The 19,007-nt window shown below is 33.2% G+C and overlaps 1 protein-coding gene across 2 annotated transcripts in view; it reads left to right on the top strand.

Moving 5' to 3' along the window:
- LOC115889921 (aryl hydrocarbon receptor nuclear translocator-like protein 1) overlaps window positions 1-19,007 on the top strand; it is a 212,014-nt gene that overhangs the window by 55,607 nt on the left and 137,400 nt on the right. For both annotated transcript variants that reach the window (XM_030910019.1, XM_030910020.1), the window contains exon 2: window positions 15,940-16,061. In XM_030910019.1, the coding sequence (XP_030765879.1) occupies window positions 15,940-16,061 (122 nt within the window). The remainder of the gene's footprint in view (window positions 1-15,939; window positions 16,062-19,007) is intronic.

Raw genomic sequence — 19,007 nt, forward strand, 5'->3', positions numbered from 1 at the left:
AATTCTCACGATCCTCTTTTACGGCTCATCGTTCAAATCTTATGGATCCGTGTTGGCCACGATTCATTGTGATCCGATTCAATTCTCACGATCCTTTTTTACGGCTCATCGTTCAAATCTTATGGATCCGTGTTGGCCACGATTCATTGTTATCCGATTCAATTCTCACGATTCTTTTTTACGGCTCATCGTTCAAATCTTATGGATCCGTACTAGCCACGATTCATTGTGATCCGATTCAATTCTCACGATTCTTTTTTACGCCATTGAACGAACCGTATTGTAAGCAATGAATCAATTCTCACTACTCTTTGAACGCACGATCGCATTGTGATCCGATTCAATTCTTAGGATTCTTTTTTACGCCATTGAACGAAGCGTATTGTAAGCAATGAATCAATTCTCACTACTCTTTGAACGCACGATCGCATTGTGATCCGATTCAATTCTCACGATTCTTTTTTTACGGCTCATCGTTAAAATCTTATTGATCCGTGCTGGCCACGATTCATTGTAATCCGATTCAATTCTCACGATTCTTTTTTACGGTTCATCGTTCAAATCTTACGGATCCGTGTTGGCCACGATTCATTGTGATCCGATTCAATTCTCACGATCCTTTTTTTACGGCTCATCGCTAAAATCTTATGGATCCGTGCTGGCCACGATTCATTGTGATCCGATTCAATTCTCACGATTCTTTTTTACGGCTCATCGTTCAAATGTTATGGATCTGTGCTGGCCACGATTCAATTGAACAAACCGGATTGCAAGTAATGATCGAATCTCACGATCCATTTTTAATACTCGTTCAAATGAACGACTCGTTCAATCTTTGCCCACCTCTAGTATAGAGTCTTACAGGTTTTTGAGTTCCGCTTTAAGTTGGCTTTCATTTAGGAAACAGAACGGTTCTGGTCCAGTTAGTGGACTGTTCGCTCCTTTTCTAGCTAGATCGTTTGCTTTTTCATTGCCTTTTATCCCTTGGTCAGTTGGCATCCAGAGCAGGAGAACTTTTCTTTCGAGGTTACAGATAGGGTCTTCCAGGTTCTTGAGTTCCGCTTTAAATTGGCTTCCATTTGGGAAGCAGAACGGTCTTCTTGGTGGACTAGCGCTCAGAGTAGGAAGACTACTTATTTTCTTTACCTAATTTGTTCAGGTTCTCTAGGCATTCTTTGACCAACTTCGAATTGATGGTTACTGAGTTGATCGCTTTTAATGATGTTCGACTATCGGATATGATGGTTATTTTCCGATGGTTTCTGATAGTTCTTATCTAAGATAAGATTTCTCTGCCTGAAAGATGCTGGGGTAGGTGCTCATTGTTTCGGAGTTCAGAACATCAAGTATTTAGCCCAAATACTCCTATCCCTGTTCCTGCTTTGTTTTTTGGAAGCATCAATATACTACGTTGTGTTATACCTATTTCTCCAGTTGGTATTATTCTAGTTCTTTTTCCAGTGCCGCTCCAACCCTTGCAACGAAAATGTGCATCTCGCTAACGAACGGTCGATTGGACGGCCGCCGCTGTCAACTGCCGAGCCGCGGCCCGCTGCGATTTTGCAGCGGCGCATTACGCCAACGACCTTGGACGGGTTGATGTTTGTTATTTGCGTGATGCGACGGGCCTCGACAACCACGCCAGCGAGCCCGGCAGCGGCTTGCTCTGGCGATGGCACATAATTTTTCGATTAGGTCCTGCTTCCGGTTTCGCACACACACGCTGCTGCTAGAGCTTTATTTTTCGACCTTGCTTAACTATTTCTCTATTGACTGCTAATTTTTAAGACCGCTCAATCGGTTGGAGAGGTAGCTGGCTTCCAGGAATATAAATTTCACTGGCTCTGGCGTTTTTAGCTCCAACTCAACTAACTACATTAAATCTGTCGTAAGAATACTGTTTCCGTATAGTTGTAGAGACTATTAATAGTATATTTTCATTACTATAGTTTCATTACTGTCGAGAGTTCAACTAAATCTCGAGACAATAATGAAAACTTTCCTCCGAGGTTTGTATACTATTTTATTTACAACCACATCATTAATTAAAAAATAGGGACAGTATTTTATTTTGAACAAAAAATAAATATGCGAAAATTTGTCGTTTTCTGTTTTGGCATTTCCGTATCTATAGTTACCGGTACCAGTGGTTGTGGCGCAATGGCGCAAACCTTCAACAGCAAAACACAGTTTTGAATTTCTCGTTCGCTTTTTCGCATTTGTATAACATAGAAAGCCAGAACGTTGTCGGAAAGTTCTGATAATGAAGTCAACTTTAATATTGGTACTCCACCAGAACTTACCGAAGCTGCAAGAAGAGCAGAAGCCAGTTTACTTCCAGAGAAAAGTAGGGGACGATATGAAATAGCATTGAAAGTATAGGAAAAATGGTGTGCCGAAAGAAATGCTAAGAATATTGCTTCGGAGACAGTCTTGATGGAATATTTTAGCGACACGGTTTGGTTAGTTAAATGACAGACACATCTATCACTGTCAAGGATCTTGTCATTGGACAGACTATATTACTAAAGGGTATCAACCACAGAGGTATAAACTAAGGCTGTATTCCGTTGCAAAACCAGGCGAACCAGACCGGTAAACTACGGTAAAAAGCGGTTTCTGAAAAACATCTGTTTGATACGGAACGGTTTGGTAAAATACTGGAAACGTCAAATGTTGACGTTTTCTAAATTTCAATACCACTATTATAAAATTTATCTTTTATGCATTTTTAATGTACCTGTTCTCTGCTTTTACGTTTGCTTCTTCTTTTCAATGGAGTTTAATATTGAAAAGTACTTTATTAATAAATTGTTAAACTCGTTAGACAGCTCAAGTGAAGACTTGCTGGTCCAATATTAAAACAGATCAATAATAAATAAACAAATCTAATTAATATTTATATTTTTATAGCTTACAAATCATTCACGATTACTTGTTGTCTTGTTTTTCATGTTTTCTTTAAATGTTCCTGACTTTAAGAAACAATGGCTGCATGATAAGTTTAAATGATCCTAAAAAGTCATTCTATTTAGTTAATGAAATTTATTTACCTTTACGTCCTACCTCCATTGCTTTTAAATACAAAATATTATTACAAATTTTAGAAATTAAATGAGAATTTCACTCGAACTTCCAATATTTGCTTGATTTCTGTCACATAAATGACATTGATTGTCAAACAAAACCAGAAAACCCAACCTTCTCGCGCTGGTTAGTTTGGTGACAGTTATAACCGAATTTTTCAGGAACCGTGTTCCGTAAAAGAAAACGTTCAGGAAACCGACAGAAACGGAACGTAAAACCAGAACCAAGGTAAGCAACGGAATACACCCTAAATCGCCAAATATATACATCTGCCACTCTAAATAAACAGGTGTTAAGCCCAAATCACGCCACTTCAGCAGCAGAATAATAGCTGACGTATCGGGATTATTCAAGAAAAAGAACGACAACCATCGACAACACAAAAGAAAGAGACGAAAAAGCGGATCGTGGCGTGGCACAAAGCATGGCGGGCAAAGGATCCATCTGACCCGTTTCCTCAACCCAGAACGCTTTGACGTAGGTCGGGGATAAGCCTGTTGCGAACCCATATATATTCCTGAGGGTACAACATACCACGACATGGGCCGCTAGGTTAGTAGACCCGGTCTCAGCAGCAGTGGGAGTTCTAAGAAGGGAACTAAAAATTAACATGCAAAATGCAGTTTGGAATTATTATCGCGATGTGTCTTTGTTAATGGTATTTTGTTCTGTTAATAATGTTTAAGTACTCGTAATAACAAGAGTGAAAAATATTTTTTCTGTTCATTTTGACTTTCTTCTTTGAAATCGTTTAACTTTTTTTAATTAAGTATTAATTTTTGATTAGGTCTTTATGCAAATTATATGAAATAAACTAACCATATGCGAGGTATCTTAAATTTGAGTCTCACCATTGGGATCTTACACACATAAGTTGCGAAACTGTCTCAGGGCTTTGACAAAAGCCAGTATCTGAGACGGTTTTACAGAGGGTATTCCTGTCACTTCTCTCATTCTCCTCACGACAAGTGTGGCCGCCTAGACAAGGACAGCATTGTTTCTGTCTAACTATTGTCTAACTTCACAGTTTAGAATTGACAGATTTGTTCTAGAACAAATCTATCAGATTTTAATTCGCTCCGTTTAGTTTCGTTTTGGAAGAAATCCTGGAGAAAACGACGTTTCTGCAGTAGGTATGTCCCATGTATATGAAAAATAGGTAGAAAATAAACACTGTTTCTACATTTTTTAGATGCAAGAAAATGCTGTTATAATCTCTTTGATCGGCGATTTTTTTGAAAATGGAAACAATTTATTGCAAGGTAAGATAATTTTTAACTATAGCCAACATTAATTATCTGCAATATGTGTGGTTTATTATCAATAATACAATAAATCTATAAGATACATATTATGTGATAAATTTATTCTTTATACCTAGTTATCTTAGGATTATTTCATATTTATTTTATTTTCAAGTTTTGTTAAATTTACTAAATGCATCTTAGTGTAGACCTAGTATATTTATATTTTATATTGATATTTTTACATTGTTAGTTTTAGTTTAAAAAATCTGTTTTTCTGTTTTCAGGTTTTTGTGTAAAGCTCCCGTTTTCATGTTCCTGTGTCCGTTTTCTGTCCTTGAAGTCTGCGAATACGTGTATTTATTTACAAATTACTGTAAGTCATGCTTATACCTTACTAATTTGCGTTAAAAGTACATATAATTAACTAATTGATATTGAAACAATACAATCCTCTATATTTTTATATTTATTTAGTCACGTTGTTCCATATTTCAAATAAATATATGTGAATAAATTATTTTTTGGTTTTATTTATGATAAGAAAAAATACAAAATACATTTAAACTGAGAGAGGGCCCGCCATTGAATAACCGAAAACGGAAATAAAAATGAAGCCATCATGTCAAACCTGTCAATTGGAAAATTAGTTCTCCAGACGACCACGAAGGTTTTTGGTGGCGTATCGTGTTTCCACGAGTTAACACAGAGTTGACACTCCTTTCTAGTTAATTATTTTATGATGAGGTGTTCTGATGTTTCCTCATTTTCGCCACAGAATCTGCATTCGCCGTTGTTTTTAGTAGGCTATTAAGATCGACAAAAAAAGTTTTTTTAATTTCACTCAAAATGAGTTATTTGTGTCATAAATGACCTAAATACAAAATATGTTCATGGTATCTGTCTGTCTGTCCGTCTGTAACACGATATCTCAAAAACCGCTAAACCGATTTTAACCAAATTTGGCAAAAAGATACTGTGGCACCCGAGAATCTGGCCATTAGTTTTTGGTGGGGGTGGGGGGTTGGTAAGGGAGTATGGGAGGGGGTTAAAAATTTTAAAAAATCGTTACTTCAAAATTACAGTAGCTAGCGAAACGCGGTTTTCAATTTAAGATTAGGAATAATATTTGCAACAAAATTTGTAATAACATCAAAATCAGTCAAAGTCGCAGTTTTTGAGATAAAAAAAATATCAAGTATGGCCGGCTATACGTGCCTTCCGGCGCCAATTTTTTGCCTAATTTGTTCAGATTGATTTCATGTAATGCATTTTTAACAGATTTATAATAGACGTACGTGCTAAAAACAAAAGAGTACTTGAAGAAGACCTCACGTTGTGAGCTCTTGGTCCATAGTTGATCGTGTATTGTTTTATATTGCTCACTTATTATGTGAAAACACTGGTTTTTCTTAACATTTGAATCGTAAGAAGCCTTAAACCGACTATACAGGTTGTCCCAGGAATAAGTGCAAGTATTTTAAGGGGTGGTAAATCTCGATATAAGAAACATATCTTCTCTTTATTGTTTTTCCAATAAGTCCAAAATAACGGAGTTATTTTACTTTAAAAATTTCCAAAAAAAGATATTTTTTGCTAAAATTTTGAGAACCACTGGATTTTTTCTGGATTTTCTTTCTTGTAAATTTAATCTACTACCTATGTTAGCATATTATCAAGAAATTATGTTTTTTGACCAAAAACTAAAAAAAATCGGATTTTCAAAATTTTTTTTCGCGAAAAAACTCATAGACCTGTTTCTGAGGCTGAACTATACTACCAGTTAAAATACTTGCACTTATTTCTGGGACACCCTGTATAATATGAACTTTCTTGTCTTGTTTCTAAAAAAAAACAACGCTTTATTGTACAAAAAGCCAAAACAGCTTCATCGACAAAGCAAAACAAAAAAAGCACAAAAACAAATATACAAATAATAAAAAAAATGTCATACAATACAAATCAATTCAAAAAAAAATTTACGTCATAAAATTACAAATAAAACATATATGGACATTGCAGAACACAGGCGTATCTAGAAAATTTTACAAAAGGAAAACTGTAAATGGATAAAATCATGTTATAATAACATAAAATCAAGAGTTATAAAATATTAAATACTAGACCTTTAACCAGTGTGTGAGATGATCAAAATATTAAAATTAAAATTCTAAATTGTTCATGATTAAACATCAACAAAAAAGTCGTTTACCGCATATAGGGCTCTCTCCAGTAAGTATGATTTCAGAGCTTTGCGAAATGCGGGAAAGAATGAAAGTGACTTGATATTCGAAGGCAAATGATTGTACATTTTCTTGGCATTGTACAGTATTGAGCCCTTAACTAGTTCTGAGCTCGGGGTTGGCAGATAAATATCGTGCTCCGCATTCCTAAGTGGATAGTTGTGAGAAGGCCTTTCCGGAATAGAGAATATGTGCTTGCGGATTAAGCAAACGGATTCAAAAATGAATAAGGAAGGAAGAGTCAGTATTTTGAAATTTTTAAAGAAATTCTGGCAGTGAGTTCTACTGTTTAGTCCCAATAAGTATCGAACTGCTCTCTTTTGAAGTTTGAAAATACGATCAAATTTTGTCGCGCAGCAAGTACCCCAGAATGGAAGGGCATAACGAAGATGCGACTCAAAAAGGGCATAATAGACCATTCTAGAGGTTGATGAGTTAAGTTCCTTAGACACTGATCTTAGCGCAAAACAGGCAGAGCTTAGTTTCTTTGATAAGGCTTCGATGTGCAAGTCCCATTTTAACGAGTTGTCCACAAGTCCTAAGAATCTCACGACGTCAATAGTGGTGTTATTAAGTACAAAAGGTTGTATAGTACTTTTATATGACAAAACTTTAGTTTTTGAAAGGTTGAGGCATAGGAGATTAGAATCGCACCAAGATTTAATGGTGCGTAAGTCACTGGATATAGTATCATATAGTGCCGTAACATCTCGGCCGCTCCAAGTGAAACTAGTATCGTCCGCAAAGAGGCAGATTTTACCGCTAATGTCTAGATTTGCAATGTCGTTGATAAACAACAGAAATAAAATAGGGCCAAGTACTGCACCCTGAGGGACACCACATTCTATAGGCTTACAAGAAGACATAGACGTATCAATCTTCACAAGCTGCCTTCTGTTGACAAGATACGACTTAAGCCTATAGGTACATGCATAAAATAGTTGTAGTAAAGATTTTATGGAAATTTACATATTAATAATATCTCATAAATTTTCTTTATGATAATTTAAAAAAAAATCTTTTATTCAACATGCAATTTTTTATTGTTGCTTCCCTTGATACACTTTAGGTTATTTTGTTTAGAATATAAGAACTAGGGAACTTTCTCGTCAGTTATTCTGTAAAGTTTGACTAAATTATCCATACCATTGCTTTATTTATTAATAACTAAATGCTAGGCAAGTCTATATCCGTACAAATCAAGTATCTATTAATTGAATTATGCAGAATTTTTCGCATAATAGGCAGTAACTACGCACAGTGTAGACAATACTTTCATTATTGTGACGTATATGAATTTAAAAAATGCAATATCCGCTAAATTGTTAATATAAGTATATTTCTCGTATATTTGCATAATGCTGGTTTCATTAATAAATAAATCAAACCATACAATAGAACCGTCTACAGATTCTGCAACACGGATGTTGTAGGTCCGATTTTTCTCTAGAACTTATCAACTGTTGTTCAGTTGTGATATTATACCAGTTGTTTCTCAAAATTGGCTCATCATTATAATTTTTTATTTTTTCAGATAAAAAAGGATTGATTGACGTATTGAATTGTTTTCGGCCACTTCCTGTTTCACTGGAAATGACTACAACTTTTGACACCTCGGTGTATTTTTAGTTAAAAGATGCCTATATAATACCCGAATAATTTGGTACCACACACTTGATATTTCGAGTCAAATTATATGAACCGCATGTTACAAGTTCAAATAAACCATATGCGAAGATGTCAAAAGTTGACATACGATATGTCATTTTATTCAGAGTGGAATTTTCTATCGAATAAAGTAAAAAAATACCGAGTGTGTCATTGTTAAATTAAACGTATTATTAAAATATAAATTGCAATTATTATTAAAATATCTACGTATAATATATGTAGGTATGTTGTTGACCTTTCAGAATTGTCGCTTACTAAATATTTAAAAAAGTTTTTAAAAAAATTAATAGGCCATTTATTACGCACATCTAACAGAAGAATATAATAGTTTTTTACTGGCAACAAGCTGTACTATGTATAATTTACCGGCAACACCACTCGAGGTTATGATGACCTCGCCACAAAAATTAGACAGTACCCAACGATTAACATATTGTCCTATAATTATATGTTAAAAAATTCGGTTCCAAGAGTTCTGCCAGTCCATTTAGATAAATTTAAATGTTTTTTTTATGGAAATCACAGGTAGATTGTTTTATCTTAAAGAACTAAGTAAATCTTGGTACTACCTATGTTGCCATATTATATATTACTAGTTGAAGCGAGGTGGCTTTATCCTGACGAAAGTTCAAACTGTCGAAACTTTCGTGTAGTATCGGGGGCGGTCGTGTGGAGCCGACTGTAAACCGCCTAAGCTCCTCCTCCTTTCTTCGTTTAGGATATGTCTAGGCCGAAACAGAATAAAAACGTGTTCTTCTTTCAAATTTTTGGGCAAATAGACAAAAATTTGACGTTTATCCCTAGATCATATATATAGAAATACATTTTTAAGATATTTGTATACTGTGTTTACCCGACAAATTCCACCAAAGGGCGACGAGGCCGATGTTTTCACTGATAAGAAATAAAATGTTTGTTTAGATAATTTTCGAGATATTTTTTCCTTCTGAATGCACATTTTAAAATATTTTATATTCTTTGACGGCTTGATCTACATACTGGTTGCACGTATCGAAGTTTTGTTTCTTGTAGTTTTAAAATATTTTCTTGTTTCTTTGTAGTTTTAGTAAAATTAGATTAATTTATTAAGTTTGATTATAATGTTTAGTGTAGACTACCAGAAGTAATTTAGAAGTGTTTTTATATTTTATTTTGAATTTAAGTAGTATAGGTGAAGGGGTAATTTGTGGTTATTTTTTCTTTATGTTTGATTAATTAATAAGTTTGATAATTTGTTTAGTGTAGAATACAAGAAGTAGTTTGTGTAGTGTTCTTGTAAGAGATTATATTCATTTATTTTCGAGTTGAGTAGAAGGTGAAGGTATTTGAGTATTTTTTTCTTTTTGTTTTTCTTTTAAATAATTATAGTAGTTCTTTTAAATATTGTGATAGATACATTATAATCTTCCTTCAACTTCGTTTAAAAGTGCGTTATCATATAATTTTGGTTCTCTGGTAGTTGAATATATACGAAAAAAAAGCTGATCAAATTTTAAATTAATTTAATCTAGTCTTATTAATCAAATTAAACTAGTCAAATAATATTAATTGCAATCAATTATTAAAAAATATTTATTATTTTGGAAAATAAATTTTGAAATGGAGTATTATTGATAAAATTTAGCCAATTTTTTTTACCCAGTAGCGTATTTCAATATGATCTTATCATTTATCACTGTATAATAACTTTGTTGTGGCAGAAAAATACCAGTTAGTTATATTATTTTTAAACGTCACAAAGTATTAATTTTGCGACGTGATTGACAATATAAAAAGTCATTTTAACGCCTAGGCATAAAAATAAAGTTTTACACCTAAGCATACAGGGCTATAAAATAAAATTTTAATTACTAAGTGTATGTAACTTTTTAAATATTAATAATTACCAGTAATTAGCAAATGTACCAACATATTGAAATAATAATTTCTTTGTTATACGGTTTTAGAATCCTTAAAACCGCAAAAATCGAAAATCAACAATGAAATAGTTTTGTTTAAATTTCTTAATCAGCTGAGCCCTATTATAGTACGCAAAAATCGAGCTATATTATTACATTACTCTGAAGGAAAATACAAATAATCCGATAATTTTAGCTCGCCCCTATAATTATATGTTAAAAAATTCGGTTTCAAGAGTTCTTCCAGTCCATTTAGATAAATTTAAATGTTTTTTTTATCGAAATCACAGGTAGATTGTTTTATCTTAAAGAACTAAGTAAATCTTGGTACTACCTATGTTGCCATATTATATATTACTAGTTGAAGCCTGGCGCATCCGCCACGACGCGACATCAGGAAAAAAAATACTTTTTATTTTTTGTTTAATTATAAATAAAAAATCCGGCGACGACAGTTTTTAGAAGAGCCAATCAGCTATCTTTTAGTAAAAAAATCAACTTTCTAGAGCAAGTCGTTACTTCAGTAGAGACGACACAGTTAGACATTAGCATTTTTTATATGTAGATAATAGCTTTAAAAGCCTAAAGGCTTATGGCTTGATTGGCTATCTTTCTCCATTTGTTTCTGTCTTTCGCCTTTATTCTCCATCCGTCCACTCTTATCCTTCTCAAGTCCTCTTCTACATCCTTTTTCCATCTGATTCTCGGTCTACCTCTCCTTCTCTTTTCACCAATTTCACGTTTGATTATTATCATACTAGGAATTCTTGCTTCAGCCATTCTTTCAATATGTCCCAGCCATCTCAGTCTTTGTGTTCTTGCTAGTCCCGTTATACTCGGGGCCCGATATAGTTAATTTAATTCTTCATTTGTTCTTCTGGTCCATATGTTGTCTATCTTCTTTCCTCCAAAAATCGTCCTCAGTATTTTTCTTTCCCAAATCTCTAGCTTCGAACTTTCCGTTGCATTGAACCTCCACGTTTCACATGCATATACCTATTGGTCGTATCATTGTTTGGTACATTCTGATTTTTCACTTCTAGAAATGTTCTTACTCTTAATAATTTTCCGTAGTGCGCTGACACATCTATTTCCTGCCATAATTTCATGAGTTACATTTCGATTCCTTAGAAATACGGCTCCTAAATATGTGAATGTATCTATTTTCTCAAACTTGTATCGTTTACCTCTCTCAAAATGTTGCCATATTACCAAGATATGATATGTTTTACCTGAAAATTTTAAAATTTATCCAATTTTTTTTACAAGAGACAAAAAATGTAATAAGTAAATACTAGAAGGACCATTTTACCAAAAAAGAAATCGGTCGTTGGTTGAGTTCGAAAATATTTATACTAAAATTTATGCAGGGGTGGGGGTAGTTTTCGCCCTTCCCGAGAGAGTGAAAGTCAAATGTCCAAGCACTTAGCAAAACATAGATACCCAAAATCTCATTCAAATCGGGATAACGGTTCTTAAAATATCTGAATATACCGGGTGTTGCATCGTCGGACGGGACATAGGAAATCCCATGTAAATTTTAATGGGGTCAATTATTGGCTTCCCTAATTATTTTGGAGAATAATTCTATTTACGTTTATTGAAGAGCACTAAAACCCACATTCAAAAGAATAACTTTAGATATTTTTGATTAGCTCGTTTACGAGTTATCGCCCGATTTCTTTTTAAATATTTCTCCTTTCTTATGGCCCTGTATTTACTTATGAACACCAGTCAAGGTAAAAGATAACTGTCAAATGAAGTTGTCATTTCAGAAATTTACCTATTTAGTGCTTTATTATTATTGAAAACTCATTCCTACATCGGAAATCTTAAAGATGTATTTGCTATACAAATTAATATGAATTAAAGTAAAATAAAGTAATCAATTACAAGGTTAATTATAGTATTATTACAATATTCAATAACTTATTAATTTAGTCCTATTAAATTGTTAGAACTTAGATTTAAGAAGATGTTCAAGTATTCCTCCATCGACTGCTAGACAATAACCCAGGCGATCATAAAATTCTCTTCTTACATTCGCTAGTTGGTAAACTGAAATTCTATTGCATTCGGCAGAAATAGCATTTTTAACCTTCGTCTAGATTTGGGTATTTTTTTATCCTTGTATATCCTGTTTTTAAATGGCCCCAGAGAAAGAAATCATTTGGCGAAATATCAGGAGACCTTGCTGGCCAATTTATTGTATGATTTAGGCCAATAACGTTTCCGTTAAACTATTGTCTAAATATTCCCGAACAGCCAAGGTACTATGTGCTGGGCAGCCATCCATTTGGTACCAAACTTCCTGATTTTCCTAGCACTACAGCAGATAAAATATGATTTTCGAGTAGTTCCAAATAATATTCTGCATTTAAATTTGGCGTAAGAAATAATGGCTCGATAATATTGTGTCCGAAATATCCCTGCCCAAACATTTTACTTTCTGTGGATACAGGCCCTTGTTTCTTTGACAAACCTGTGTTGGTTTCTTTGTTCCACATCGATAATTTTTGAACATTGTCTATTATTTAAGGTAAACGCATGCGTTAGTGAAACATATGTTTTTAAAAATCCTATCCCTGTTTGCTCTTTTCCACCATATCAAAACAAACGCCTGCCGCCGTATTTCGTCCCCATCTCAGTTTTGGTGCTTTCATATTTGAAGGAATAGTATTTTATGTCGTTTCAAAATTCGAAACGCTGTAGTGTGATCTATTCCTATTTCATCCTCAAGTTTCCTTTGTGCTGATCTTTCCATCGTTCTCTTCCACGCACAATAAAACTTCCAAGTCGGTATCATTTCTGCATCTTCTTGTTCCTGCCTTGCTTCACATCTGCAATTATTTATTAGGTACCTTTGGTCTCAAATCTCTGGATATTCCTTTTTGGTGATTGTAGATTTTCCAGGTATCGATCTATTATTCGGATACAGAGCAGCAAACATGTCCGACACCTTTGATAACTATTTCCTTGATAATACCATTTATTCATCAATATTTTTCGGTATTGTAATTCATGGCTAATATTTTGAGTAGGTATGAGTTTTTTAATACACACAGCACTAAATTTCTGAAATGACAAGTTCATTTGACAGTTATCTTTTACCTTGACTGGTTCTCATAAGTAAATACAGGGCCATAAGAAAGGAGAAATATTTAAAAAGAAATCGGCGATAACTCGTAAACGGGCTAATCAAAAATATCTAAAGTTATTCTTTTGAATGTGGGTTTTAGTGCTCTTCAATAAACCTAAATAGAATTATTCTCTAAAATAATTAGGGAAACCAATAATTGACCCCATTTAAAATTTACATGGGATTTCCTATGTCCCGCTCGACGATGCAACACCCGGTATGTGTTTATTTTTTTAAAATTTAATGTCCTCTAACGGACAAACGAAGCACTTTTGTATAGAGGTATAAATTGTGTCCAATGAACTTATTTTGATTCCATAACTTCGTAGTAGTTCTATGTTCGCGGAATATTGGCACACCCTGTATACAAGTAGTTTTTTCACTTATAATATCACAAGAGCTTAAATTATTTTCGGAAATTTTTTTGAGGGCACGAATATTTTGAAAATTATCCCGAGTCGAAAACGAGGGAAATTATTTTAAAATGTCATGTTGGATTAATATTTTAAAATAATTTCAATTTGTTAAGTTGGCCAAGGTATTGATGTTTTTGACATATTATGTGTTTTGTCATTTTTGTTTGCGATTCTGTCATTAAGCTATTACTAGTTTTAAAACGTCTGTACGTGAGGTTAGTGTATAGCGAAATGTCGCGATTTGGAAAAGTAACCAACAAGTCATTAAAGAAGAAATTGAAAATATAAAAACCAGATAACACCGAAAATCAAAATCAAGTGTATGGAAACAGTTTGTTGAATTTTGTGATGAAAAAGTCGTATAATATTCATGAGTGTATGAGTGTAGTACAGCTGGCTACTATACTGAGGACTACGCATTTAATATGAAAAGAAATTTTGAAGATTATAAGGAAAGTGTGGTCAAAGTGATGTGGAACTCTACTGCTAAGCAGTTGCAAGAAATTTATTACGAAAAATATAAAATAAAAATTTAATCCGTTTTCTGGATGGAATTTGTGACCGCCAGAGCTGCACGCGATGCTAAGCGCAAAATACTACAGAGAGATTCAGCAAAAAAAGAAAAGTGAGTGCTTCCAGCTCAACCAGTGACGAGAATACAAAAATTATTGAAATGTGGGATGAAAATATCTAGATGGGTTGCAGCGTAAATTTTTTCACATAGTTTCACATGAGCTGGCATGGAGAGGAGGGAAGGACATTCTGCTTGTATCCAATACTCAAAGAAGAAACTGATAATTTCGGAAACCCAAAAGGTCGGATAGAATATAACTAATTCTTCTCTAAACCACACAAGGTGGTTCTAAAAACTGTCGGATAAATGGTTGATTAGAAATTTCAAAATCCACAAATGTGTCCGAACGGCTTGTTTAGAAAGTTGATGGAAAGGGGAAAATCTTATTCAAAACTCGACAGACTATTCTTAACACCAAACCCATACTGAATCAACCCAATTCGAAAGGATGGTACAAGAATAGCCCAGGTTGGTAAGAACATTGTATCTTCATGGTTTAAATCAGCAGCTTCAGATATAGGAATTGACACTAAAAGTTAAAATAACCAATCATTCTGGCAAGAGCAACAGCTGTTTCGAATTTGGCCAAGAAAGGAGTTGGTGAACAACAGCTCATTAAAATTACTGGACATAGTAATAGTCAGTCGATCCTTTACTATGTTGGACGCTGAACATCATCAACAGATGATTGAATCCATGAGAGCATTTCCATCACCAGCTAAATTAATCATGATCAGAGCACAATGCAAAATAAAAACAGAAAATACCCAGATTCAAACCACCAATTCAAGCCAGCCTACAAACATTTACAATAATTGTGTTTTTAATATTAATAAAACCTATAATTACTAAATGTGTTTCGTTATTATTTTGCTATATTAGTCGATATCATTAAAGATTTGGCATTGAAGATAATTCAACATGAAATAAATTCTAAAAAAAATCATAGATATATCCATATCATATTTCGTTAAATAGAAAAATACCAGCTTTAGTTAAATAAAGGCGGCAGAACTATATTTTTAGAACATGGTACTTGAAGAAATTCATATGTGGTATATCTAACATATTTCCTAAATAAAAATTATTCTCTAACCTTAGTTAAGATCAAATGCTAAAACTCAAATGGGTAACATTCAATATTAGACATTGTAGTTCATTCTCACATTATGCAATGTAGATCTTATGTTTATTTTTTTCAACTGTCAAAAAATTTCCACTAAAGTTTTCAGGCGCCTCGAAAAATTTCCGGAAATTTTTTCAGTTGCCATGGTAACTAGTCAACATTAAAGCATGTTATTGGTTGAAAAGTAGAGGTGTGAGTTTTTTCAAGAGAATAAAATGAGGATGATCTGAGAGCGCACACGTATAAAGATGCGTGCTCAACACATTCGATCTAAGTCTGTACGCGACTTAACGGTAAAACAGAGGTGGTACTAATTGAATAAACATTTTATATAGTCCTATTTTTAAACTTAATTATTCCCATGCCGAACTAAAAAAACAAAACTATAATTAACCAGCTTAAAATTTAAAAAACAAAATTAATCAACGTATACGTCAAAAATCACAACATTACCAAATGTTGTTTTTCGATTCTTTCTTTATGCATATTTCTATTTAATCTATTCAAAGATGATTTATTTTTACGCTTCTTTCTTTTACAGGTGACTGGCTTTGTGAGAAATAACGGTACAAGTGCCGCAACCAAAGAGCGTGAAGAAGAAGCCATGCCAGCGGCGTGCGCCTCCCCTGACAAGGAGTACGCTGGCAACATGGCACCCGCTATGTAAGTACCTTGCAGAATATAAAGATTTTTTCACCGTCGACGCGTGGTCTGGATTTTAACGTGTCAGATGGAGTCAGCTTAATGAAAAATCAAATATATTGAAGAGAGAAAAAAGTTGGGTTTATCCATTTCTTCTATGCGGTATTGCCGGATTTTGCATCAAAATTTTAAACAATAAAAAAATAAACGCATCAAGGACCTAAAAACACACGTAAAACATCAAAAACTTAAATAAAATAATTAACTTTCGTGGTACTTGTACAGGTTGTCCCATTTTTGTGTGTTTTACAGGGTTTCTCGTTTATGGGCAAAAATACGGTTTTCACAGTTGCTAATTTTTTTTGTGAAACTAAAGATGGTAAACACATATTTGATGCCGCTGTTAAAAATTTACGATAAAAATATGTGAAAAAAAGACCTAATTTTTTTCTAAAAAGGCTTAAATCATTTAAAAGATTTAAGTCTTTTGTAAAATTAGTTAAATCTTTTCTAAAAAGACTTAAATCTTTTAAGAGACTTAAATCTTTTTTTAATGACTTAAATCTTTTTCTATTTCGGTATAAAGACTTAAATCACAAGTCATTTTGAAAATGACTTAAATTTTAAGGCTTAAGTCAACTTTCGAAATATGACTCAAAATTAAATTATTTAAGTCCTTAGAATGATTTAAGTCAAAAAAAGACTTAGGCCCGTATTTATAGTTGCGTCTCGAGACGCCAAGACGGTCTTGGGCTCTTGAGAGCGAAATCCACAGAATACACGAGCAAACGTCATTTTGGAGATTGCGATTTTCATTTCGGAGATTGTCATTTTGGATAGTTTATGTGATCTGTGGATAGTTTCTTAACCTAACTTTTTTAGTAAACAAACTAAAACAAACTTAAACAAAGTAAATCCCTTGTAAATCCGTTTTGTCTGATTTGACAGTTTTGAATATGTTAGAAGAGTTTGAGGATATTTTTGACCATGTGGAAGAAGAAAATCGTCTTCGAGTTCCAAAAAGATATATACGGGATGCAGGAAATCCAATAGAAATGTTTAGCGAGGGGGGATTTATGCCGATATAGGTTTAACAAGGCTACAATTACAGAAACTATTTTACCTCTTATAAATTGAAGACTTGCAAAAACCTACCAATCGTGGTTTACCTCCATTCTCCCCATTATTCCATTACTAATTTGTTTACAGTTTTATGCGACTTGTAATTTTCAGATGGTAAATGGAGACTTGCGTGGTGTTAGCCAACCTACAATAAGCCAGATAATCAAGAGCAATGCAATAATGTGGAAGTATTTCAAAATCGCAAAAGTTTTTTAGTCTTAGTGTTCAGGTCCCAAAAGGGAAATTATGGATATTATAGTTGGATATCCAGGGTCAAGTCATGATAGTGTTATATTCGATCGAAGTAATTTAAGAATGCTAATGGAAAGGCGTGATATTCCTGGTTTACTTTTTGGAGACAATGCATATAGATGTAGGCCATTTCTATTGACTCCTGTTCTACAGCTAGGTAATCAACAAGAAACCAGGTGTAACTTTGCCCATAGAAGAACGCAAAATGTTGAAAGGCTATTTGGGACTTGGGAAAAATGTCTTCCATGTCTCCGAGGTTTACAAAACAGCTGTTGCTATTATTTGTGCAACAGCTGTTCTTCATAATATTGGTTTAAGGCAAAATTTAGATAATTTTGAAGATACTAATTTACACATTCCAATTATAAATAAAAAGGAAGAGGGTTAGATTTTTGAAGAAATCTTATTCAACATTTTGCAAATTGATGTATTTATTGTATAATATTAATATATGTATATCTAGTAATTATGTAATATTGTTAAGTGATGTTCCAAGGTAACTAGTACCTACCTATATAATAATTTTATTTACTTTTCTATTAATGTTAAGTTAGTGTTTATATATTTACATACGTAACATATTTTAAGTAATTTGTTATAGTCTATTATTAGTTATCTTAAACTACTGCTTTTCTATACTTAAATAATATATTATATCTTAGTAGTTTTACACTCACTATGACAAGACAGCTAAGTGATCACACAGAATTTTCCCACTAATAAATTAAAACTAAAAAAATTGTCTTTTTATTTTCTTCATCATGAATATTTATATAAATATCATATCACATAACAACTAACTTAAAAATTACCTAAAAGAATAAAAAAAATATTCATTCTAAATTTATGATATTTAAAGATTTTAAAAACTTATGAAACTATTCAAAACTAAATAAACCAAAAGTAGTATTCATTAAATATTAAACATATTCTTCTATATACTTCGGTTTATGTGTTTTTCTGTGTCATGGGATAGAACTTGTGTCACTGTAAATAGTCCCTTATATTTAGTAGCACTTTTCATATAGACCATGTCTCGATCTATCTTATATGTGATCCCTTTAAATCTATATGTTTATCATAAATTTTTTATACTTCCTTTGTTCCATTTCTATATTTTCTTTGACCTCTTCTCTCAATTTTTCAGGTAATCAAATACTTTTCATTCTCTACTGTCAATAACCTCACTTGTCCATCTTCAATCATCGGAATATATCCATATAATAATAATTCAGAAGGTGTTTTTTCGCCACTGGATTTTATTCACAGATGTATTTATAGCTCTTTCTATATTCTTAATATATGTATCCCATTTGTTGTCATCATCTGCACAAGCTGAAACCAGTATCATTGGAATAATAATGCTGTTCAACCATTTATGGTTGGATCACACAAATTCACCCAAATGTTCTGCTATTAAAATGGACACCCTCTTGATAATCTGGCTTATTGTAGGTTGGTTAATACCACGCAAGTCTCCATTTAATATATGAAAACAAGTCGCATAAAACCGTAAACAAATTAGTAATTGAATAACGGGGAGAATGGGTACACCACGATTGGTAGGTTTTTGCAAGTCTTCAATTATAAGAG

Source organism: Sitophilus oryzae, unplaced genomic scaffold, assembly GCF_002938485.1.
Source record: "Sitophilus oryzae breed Bouriz unplaced genomic scaffold, Soryzae_2.0 scaffold_857_pilon_pilon, whole genome shotgun sequence".
In the NCBI taxonomy this organism is placed as follows: Eukaryota; Metazoa; Arthropoda; class Insecta; order Coleoptera; family Curculionidae; genus Sitophilus; species Sitophilus oryzae.